The 9,108-nt window shown below is 37.6% G+C and overlaps 2 protein-coding genes across 3 annotated transcripts; both read left to right on the forward strand.

Annotated features, from left to right (window-relative positions):
• Positions 1-712: 712 nt before the first annotated feature.
• Positions 713-5,427, forward strand: ctss1 (cathepsin S, ortholog 1). Of its 2 annotated transcripts, XM_063899270.1 has the most exons (8): positions 713-820; positions 1,280-1,400; positions 1,480-1,602; positions 2,855-3,007; positions 3,095-3,319; positions 3,896-4,061; positions 4,745-4,850; positions 4,964-5,427. In XM_063899270.1, the coding sequence occupies exons 2-8, from the start codon at positions 1,281-1,283 to the stop codon at positions 5,061-5,063; spliced, it is 993 nt and encodes a 330-aa protein (XP_063755340.1). In that variant the 5' UTR covers positions 713-820; position 1,280; the 3' UTR covers positions 5,064-5,427. The 2 variants fall into 2 exon arrangements, with proteins under 2 accessions (XP_063755340.1, XP_063755341.1); XM_063899271.1 differs by lacking the exon at positions 713-820 and having other exon boundaries at positions 1,280-1,380.
• Positions 5,428-6,405: 978 nt separating this feature from the next.
• On the forward strand, positions 6,406-8,605 carry LOC134874961 (cathepsin S-like). The gene is made up of 7 exons (XM_063899272.1): positions 6,406-6,568; positions 6,834-6,956; positions 7,081-7,233; positions 7,668-7,892; positions 7,975-8,140; positions 8,227-8,329; positions 8,425-8,605. The coding sequence occupies exons 1-7, from the start codon at positions 6,449-6,451 to the stop codon at positions 8,522-8,524; spliced, it is 990 nt and encodes a 329-aa protein (XP_063755342.1). The 5' UTR covers positions 6,406-6,448; the 3' UTR covers positions 8,525-8,605.
• Positions 8,606-9,108: the final 503 nt, after the last annotated feature.

Consider the following 9,108-nt stretch of genomic DNA (forward strand, 5'->3'; position numbering starts at 1 on the left):
CATCTTAATAGAGTTTGGAATTTGGATAATACACAAGTTTTCTTTATCACATCAGAAGATAGATAACACATCATTAGGCTACTGCCAGTTAGCTTAGCATAGGAAAGAAGTGAAAAAAGCCTGGCTTTGTCATGCAACAAAAATTGTCTAAAGATTGTTCAAGTTCAAAAATCAATACACTATGTCTTATTAAATCTTCACAAAAAAATGACACATAGTTGTTTTAGAGTACTAAAGTGTCAGAGTATTTTTAGGCTAGTGCAATAATTCCCCAAAATACACTTATAGTCCCAATAAATAACTCTAGTACGTCCAAATGTGAAGAGACTTGATGGTTTCTTGTTCAGAGACAGTTCAAACTAAATGTCAATTGTGTTTTTTATTGATGTTTTTTTTGCCAAATAGTATGTTTTTCAAATGTGTAAATGACAAACTCAATTCTATGTGTTGTTATTATGAAGAACCTGAATATGGTGATGAATAGTTGAAACCATAAAACAGTTTCTATCAATTTATCAATTATTTTAAATTGCATATTATTATAATATATTATTGTCATATTATTATTATTTTTATTGCTTCCACCTCTGGTTATTGCAGAAGTCTGTCTGTATTTAGTTTTTTCAGATATTTTGGGCCTCTGCAGCTGATTGTAAATTAGATTCACATGACAAGTTAGAGAGCAGATGCGCTGAGCAAAAAACAAGGAACAGAGTGTTTAGGAGGAAACTATACTTCCTCTTTCTAAAGGGAGAAAGGCTTTCTGGTCCATTACAAACAGTTTGTGCACTTTTTCCCCTGCTGATAATTCTGCAACAAGGTAAATGCAAACTCTTCTTAGTAATGCGTTGAGAATGTTTAACTGATATTTTGAGTAGATATCAGAGCTAATGGTGTAAGAACAAACGTTTAGCTGAGAAAGAAGCTCAAATATTACAGTGAGACTGATTTGAACTTTTCTAGTGAGGAAATCTTTTTAAAAGTCTGCTAAAAACATCCTGCTGCATTTCCTGACTCAAATTTATACACAACTCGCCAGATTCTCTCTGGTTGTTTTAAAGTTGTGACTGTGTTTGTCTTCTTTTTAGACTAGATGAGCACAGTGCACGTCAACAACTATGATATGTCAAAGTTAAGATGTTAATGTTTTTATTGCATAAGATATCAGAAAAGAGCTCATCAGATTGTTGATACAGCAGTCAAAGCGACGTTAAGAGTCAAAAACCTGAAAACCTAATCTGCTCTTATAATGTGACTGTTTTTGTTTTTCCCTCTGCAGGATGTATATATTTTGTGCCGTGTTGCTTTTGCAATTTGTGGTCCTCACCCATTCTTCGTCTGCATTAAATAAAGTGTGGGAGGAATGGCAAATTGAACATGGCAAGTTTTATGATAATAAGGTACAGTAAAATTGTCAAAATCATACACACATATTTACTCACAGATCATCAGATCATTTAGTCTGTGTCTTGGTTTCAGACTGAGATGGAGTTCAGGAGAGCGGTTTGGGAGAAGAACATGCTGTTTGTGTTGAGACACAACCAGGAAGCCTCAGCAGGAAAGCAAAGCTTCACAATGGGACTCAATCATCTCTCTGACATGGTAGGAAATCTGCTCAACAGTTTGTGTTCTCAGTCTCATGCTCATAAAACAGGTTGTGTAAACTACTTATCACAAAACAGAAATGTCTCGACTCTGAGTCTGGAGAAAGTCAGTAACACCTAATCCCATTGTATCTAATGCAAATAAACAAGCAATTATTGAATGTATAACCTACTAAAGTAGCCTTGAATCAACCATAAAATACCTCTTTGTATCTTTCAACTTTGAATATATTCAACATCAAACATGTTGATCATGTAATTATTTATCAGAGGAGGAAGAGAGGAATTTATCACAGAGATCAGAGATAGTAAACAGGCAGATATTTTACCCTGAACATGATGTCCCTTAACTGACTCGTCTCTCTGCTGGACTTTAAAGCTGGTTCACACTCATTGACATCTGCTGGCACGAGACTAATGTCACCGACCAACACTGTTAATCTACATTAAACCTGCACCCTGCGTGGCTGAACTAAATCCTAACCTATAGAACAGCACTAATCTCGCTTTATACAATCTGATTAATTTAACCCAGTATGGCTGGGCCAATCTGGACATTCATTCTGGACCAATATTATTATATCATATTGTATATTATATTCATTATAGAACATGAATAATCAATGCTCAGTGAAGGGTTGATGAAGGTTTGTAGAGTCAAAACTAAAAGACTCATTTATGAGGCTGTGTTAGGAGGTAATAAAGACATTTTTTACTTTGAAGCTCAAGACTTTAACGGCGCATGTGGGGAAAGCTAAAATGTTCTTACAGTTTTTACAGAGGTCTTGTGATGATCTGAAAAAACTACACTGAAATTCCATTACAGAAGGACTGCACAGCTAAAAATAAAAAGGGGGAGAAGTGAGATGCTGGACCCGGTGTGGTGCTTAAATGAGTTGAAATAAAAATGACATAATGTTTGTGGTCTGTTTTGTTCTCTTTTTCTGAAAGGCAGAAGTGTTAACTTGAATCAGAGGAACTTGTGGTTAGTTCTATGATTGCTTGCTTCGTTTAAAAATAAACTTCCTTTGCAGATCTGTGAGATTTCAAAAGATATTTCAAAAGAGGGCCTTGGTGGGAGAGTGGAGGATACTTTGGAGCTGTTACAGCACAAAAACTTTGGACAGAAACTTTTGGCAGGAAAGGAATTTGAGGAACGCTGATATTATTTCAATATGTCCTTAAACGTGTAATGACAAAATGTACTGTATGTGCATGCCATATATGGACCATCCCTCTTTTCTTTCAAGACCGACGAGGAAGTCAATGAGAAGATGAACGGCCTGAAGCTGGAGGAGCTGGATGATTTCAGAAATGTCACTTTAAAGGAAGCGAGAGACTCAGCGATGCCGCATAGTGTCGACTGGAGGAAGCAAGGCTTGGTCAGTCCGGTCCGAAACCAGGTGAGCAGTGATTTTAGATCAGCCATTTTAAATTGAGTGATAAAGAGCTAATAAACATCCAGTGGCAATAATTTCTCTTTTTGGAAGGGGTTGTGCGGTTCCTGCTGGGCCTTCAGCTCTCTGGGAGCTCTCGAGGGTCAAATGAAGAGGAGAACAGGGGTCCTGGTTCCCCTGAGTCCACAGAACCTGGTGGACTGCAGCACCAGCGATGGAAACCACGGCTGCAAAGGAGGATACATCTCCAAATCCTTCCGCTACGTCATCCGCAACCGAGGCGTAGACTCAGAGAAATCTTACCCCTACGAACACAAGGTATTAAATTAACTGTCAAGGTTGTTATATATATATTTAGATATATTATATTATTTTTGCCCCAACATAGTTTTTTCTATATTTTGCATGTTGTGTTTGTGTCCTTTTTTATTGTGTTTCTTTTAATTGTTTCACATATTTTTAGTTATTTGTCAGTTTACTTGCCAAATGAACCCGCCATCGAGAGAATATCTGGTAAACAGACAAACCATCATGCCATACATATTTCCTGAATACTTATGAAGTCTGTTGTATGTATGAAACATATATTATAATTATATTTCAGAGCTGGATTAGTGTTTTCACAGATGTGTTGAATACAGAAAAAAACAGCTCTGTTTTTAGCTGAGGTGATATGAGAAATGTAGATTTGAAGATTCATATTAACGCTGTATACATGCATAGCAATCACCCTGCATGCATAATATACCTAATACACAGTTTTGTTATTTGATGTATATTCAACCTTAGAAAAAAATCAAGATACACTTCCATAAAAGGGTTTTAAGAGAACAAAACATGCAACATATTTAACAGGTTGATTAAATTATGATACTTAACATATTTCGTAAATAGAACGGGAAATGTCGGTATTCTGTGAAAGGAAAGGCTGGCGACTGCTCTGATTTCCACATCCTCCCTGGGGGAGATGAGAGGGCTCTGCAGGCTGCAGTGGCGTCAGAGGGGCCGGTCGCTGTGGCAGTGAACGCCAGGCTGATATCTTTCCATTTCTACAGAGGAGGTGAGGCTTCATGTACATTTAATGAAATACATTATATTTTATAATATGGTTGCTAAAAACAGATCAGGCTTTGCAGCCATGTCTTGCTCTTTCTATCTTATGAAGATGTTTTCTTTATTCATGTTTTTTTTAATTTAAATAATAAAATGCATGACTTCCTTTTACTTCAATATTTCCCTTTTACACAACTTCTAGTCTTCTTCTTAGAAATTGTTAAAAAGGCCCAACTCTGCGGCTCAATATAGTTTTCTCTAATGAAATATTTATCAATCCAACTCTGGAATACTTCACAAAACTAACATTTTTCTAACAACTTTGTAACTGTACAGTTACAAGACATCAAAACAATATTGATATCACTTTCATATTTAATTATACTAGATATTTAAAGGGATACAAAGACAGTTTTGTGGTGCACTTACATTAAATGTTATGCATTAAGTTTCTCAGGAGTTAAGTCCTGTCTTATAATTGTATTGGTCCGGTTTTGTCATAAACAATCATTTGTTTTAATTTATTCTAAACAGTTATGAATAATATGTTTTATTCACGCTAACAGACCCATTTGATGTGTTTAGTTATGTTTAATGTTTTATCTTTACAATATCCATATAGATTTTGTGGCTGGACGGAGAGATTTTACAATTTCTTAACCACTTTTATAAACCTTATGCATGTTTCAGGTTTATATAACGTACCAAACTGCGACCCAAAGTTCATAAATCATGCGGTGCTGGTTGTGGGTTACGGCACAGCCGCAGGACAAGACTTCTGGCTCGTGAAGAACAGGTCTGTTCTGGCTAAAAAGTTTCACAGGATTTCATCTGACAATTGTTTTTATCCCACATGTGAAGTGTATGACATATAGTAAATATGAAATGTGAATGTTTTTGTGTTTGCAGTTGGGGCACTGCGTGGGGAGAGGAAGGCTTCATTCGAATTGCAAGAAACAAGAACAACCTCTGTGGTATTGCCAGTTTTGCAGTCTACCCAACGCTGTGAAAATGTTATATATTTTTTATATATCAGAGACATTGTTCTTTGTTTTTAGCACAGACACTGATACCCTGAAAGTAAAAAAAAAATACTTGTGGATATAACATAATAAAAATGTTTCCTTTCTTAAAGTTCATTTTGAGGAAAAAGTTCTCTAGTGTTTATTGAAGTTCATTTTTAAATGTTGGCTTTGCTTCAGTGTGTTACAGTGAACTTAGTTAATTTAATCAAACTCTTCACATCAATGTAATAAACAAAATGGGTGGCATGGGTAGAAGATATTATTAATGTTGTTAGTAGTAGGAAGAGTTGGATTCATATTTAGATAAAGTATTTCTTTATTAAATAAACAGGTATTTTTAAAAAATAATCATGGGTGAGAAACTTCTTCTGCTGTATTCTTATTGGTTCTGGTGGTCAATATAAAGTTGTTCAGCTGGATTTTCTGTGACACGTTTATCTTCCTTCCCTTGCTGTCCTTCCTTAGACTTTTAATTATTTTCTAACATGTCGGCCTATGGTAATTGGATGAGCATTTTGTGAAAACACAGGTTTTACATAGTCTCTACAAAGAGAAGGAGTATCACTCTGCTCAGCAACTAACAGCTAGAAAACATTGTCAGACCATTTTGTAGCTAAAGGGGCAGATACTTCCTTCACAGCAAGAATAATAATAAGATTAGACTCACATTCATTATAAACACGAATCCAGATCAACGAAATACTGCCCTGTAGCTGCATTGCTCACAACTTCTCTCAAAGCCTAAAATAGGCAATGATCTGTGGCAATGACGTGTCAGTGTTATGTTCCTTTGTTTTTGCTGCCTCCAAGTGGAGAAACTACATACTGCAGGTGTGATGAGCTGCAGGTGTTCAGTGGGCATGGTGGCTCATAAAAACCCTTGAGCTTCACCCTGCATTTTCACCAGTGCTCTCCTAAGGTTGGTCCTATTTTAACGTCTCTGCTATCCAGTTAGTGACTGACGTTTATTTTCAGTGCTTACTGTGGTGGTTTTGCTTGAATAACTGCATACTATACAGACCAATATTGCAAGTGAAATCTACTTTTATATCCTACTAGTCAATGTGAAAATCGCTTGCTAAATAGCATTTCTTCCATCTACTTTTGGCTTATTCGAAAGTTACTTTCACTAAGTATAACATGCATGCACAAGTATCTTTGAAAATACGCTTTCGTTACGCATGGGTTTATATGTTTTTATTTCAACTGATTCTAAATGTTGATTGCTATCAGCTGGTGGTGCATCAGCGAAAGTTGCTGCAGCTGTCTAATCAAAGCCCGAACCAGGCCTTCATTCTGCTGATCTATTTAAAAATATATATATTTTGTTTTCGGTTTTGATGACAAATACATTTTTATAGATCCAGAGATGTTTCGGAGCCTGCTTATCACGATCGTGTGTGGATATGCATCGGCCGTTATTAGTTCAGAACTGGATCGACACTGGGTGTTATGGAAGAAGATGCATCAAAAAGTCTATGAACACGAGGTAAAACTAAAGTCTTAAGTTGACTCCACTTAGTTACTTTAAACAACAGTTTAGTTTTGATGACTTTAATATTCAGAGTTGGTTTAGGCATGAAAGCCAATTTAGGTGGTCACCTCCTTTTGTATTGCATGAATTCTAAAATTGTAATACCATTTTCTTTCTGACAAGGAAAATACATATTTTTATTAGCCTTCTCCTCTTGGTTACTTGAGTTTTGGATCATTTTACTCGTGTATCGCATTTAGTTAATGTGGTGTGTTTCCAGATTGAGGAGTTGGGGCGCAGGCATATCTGGGAAGGAAACTTGGAAATGATTAATGTACACAACCTGGAAACCTCCCTTGGCCTGCACACATATGAGCTGGCCATGAACCACTTAGGGGACCTGGTATGTAAACTAATATTGGATTAAACAATCATGTCTTTTTTTTTCTGAAATATTTGTCCTATCTAGACAAATATACAAACTGATGTAGAATCCAATAGAAACTTACTTTAAATCTTTGTTGTAGACCACTGAGGAGATCACAGGCACTCTGATGGGCACCGTTGTGCCCTCTGGCCTGACCAGGCTTCCTTCCCCCAACTCTATCGGGGTCAATGTTTCGCTACCGCCAATACTGGACTGGAGGAAAGAAGGCCTGGTAACTGAGGTCAAACAGCAAGTGAGTGGTACATCAAAGCATCAGTACATATCAACAGAACATTGGGCCGTGGTTGGGTTTTGTAACTGTAGTTTAAGACAAAGACTAATGTTGAATAGACGGGGACAAATTATATCCACTTTTCCTTGACCTTGATGAAAAACCTCTTGAAGGGAAGATGTCAAGAATAATTCACAAGGACTTTAAAAAAGTACTGTACTTAACACTAAGCTGTTTGTGCTTTAAATATTATATATTTGACCATTGTTGTGAATTTATCTTTTTTAGTGTGCTTCCCTCCTTTTTTAAAGATATACTTATTGTATTTTACTTTCTTTAAATGCGCTGTCCCACATGGCTCTGACAATTTGAATTTCCAGGCTGTGGGACTAAGATTTCTGTTTCTAGTTTGCCAATTCGGCCCCACATTTTTAATCAACTTTTTCCTCTCCAAGGGTTCTTGTGGCTCTTGTTGGGCCTTCAGCGCTGTTGGGTCTCTGGAAGGGCAACTCAAGAAGAAGAACGGCGCTCTGACGTCCCTCAGTCCTCAAAATCTGGTGGATTGCTCCCTTAAGTATGGAAACCGTGGGTGCCATGGTGGCTTCATGGCAAACGCCTTCCAATACGTGATAAAAAACCAAGGCATAGATTCTGAAGCAGCTTACCCCTACGTCGGCTGGGTGAGCTTCCTAGACAATGAATGTATTGAATCTTCAAGGTGTAACCCTCCTGTAACTCCCCTGAACATTGCTTTCTTTTCAGCGTGGTACTTGCAAGTATAACCCAAAGTATCGCGCTGCAAACTGCTCAAGCTATGCCTTCATCCCGGAGGGTGATGAGTTTGCACTGAAGATAGCTCTAGCCAAAATCGGCCCTATCTCTGTAGCTATCGACGCATCCAGGCCCAAGTTTGTCTTCTATCGTCATGGTGAGAAGATGCCTAACAACGATTAAATTACAAGTTAAATCTTAGTTGTGAGTTTAATGGTCTTTACCTGTTGTGTGACCCTACAGGTGTGTACAGGGACCACACCTGCACCCACAACGTGAACCATGGAGTGCTGGCTGTGGGCTATGGCACTGAGAATGGTCATGACTACTGGCTGGTCAAGAATAGGTGAGTCGGAGATTGTTGTGGTGGTGGGATGGGAATTTAGACATTTATAACGCTTTATTTCTGTTTTTTATTATCTAAATGTTCTTAAATTGTAGCTGGGGTGTAACCTATGGAGATGAAGGCTACATCAAGATGGCTCGCAACAGACGTAACCAGTGTGGCATCGCTCTCTATGCTTGTTACCCCATCATGTGATCAGCAGATGGCCTGATATTTAAATGTGTATTTTTCAACAGGGGTTGGGACATTATTTTTAATAAACAGTTTGCTCCTTAACTTGTGGATATTTTTTCATTTGCAACTTCAATGCCTGCAGTTGTGTGTTGATGATCCTGAAACTCTTTGAGATGAACCTACAAGAATTCACAGCAAATGCGGACACTAAGACATTTAATTTGTTAGATGATTGAATAACCATATGAGTTGCTGACACTTTTAAATGTGACACTGCACAGCACGAATTCTGTGGATTTGTCCCCCATCAAACAGTAACATTTGAAGGTCTTTATTAATGGCTGTTATAAACAAGAGGCTTGACTACAAGTACAAACCTCTTGCTTAGTTTAAAGGGGCCCTGTTATGTTTTGGTTTTTTTGGGGTGGTGGGGGTTGCCTTTTCCTGTCAAGGGTTTGTGTTTATTTCTGTGACATCACTAACACTTCTGTTTCTATTGGATCGCACTCCAACTCATTGACCATGATGGGCTAAGTGGAGGGGCATCTCTAAGTGGTTGACCAATTGCTACAGAGCTGGCCAGCTTGCCAATCAGAGCAGACTGG

This window comes from Eleginops maclovinus, chromosome 13 (assembly GCF_036324505.1).
Source record: "Eleginops maclovinus isolate JMC-PN-2008 ecotype Puerto Natales chromosome 13, JC_Emac_rtc_rv5, whole genome shotgun sequence".
NCBI classification, from domain to species: domain Eukaryota; kingdom Metazoa; phylum Chordata; class Actinopteri; order Perciformes; family Eleginopidae; genus Eleginops; species Eleginops maclovinus.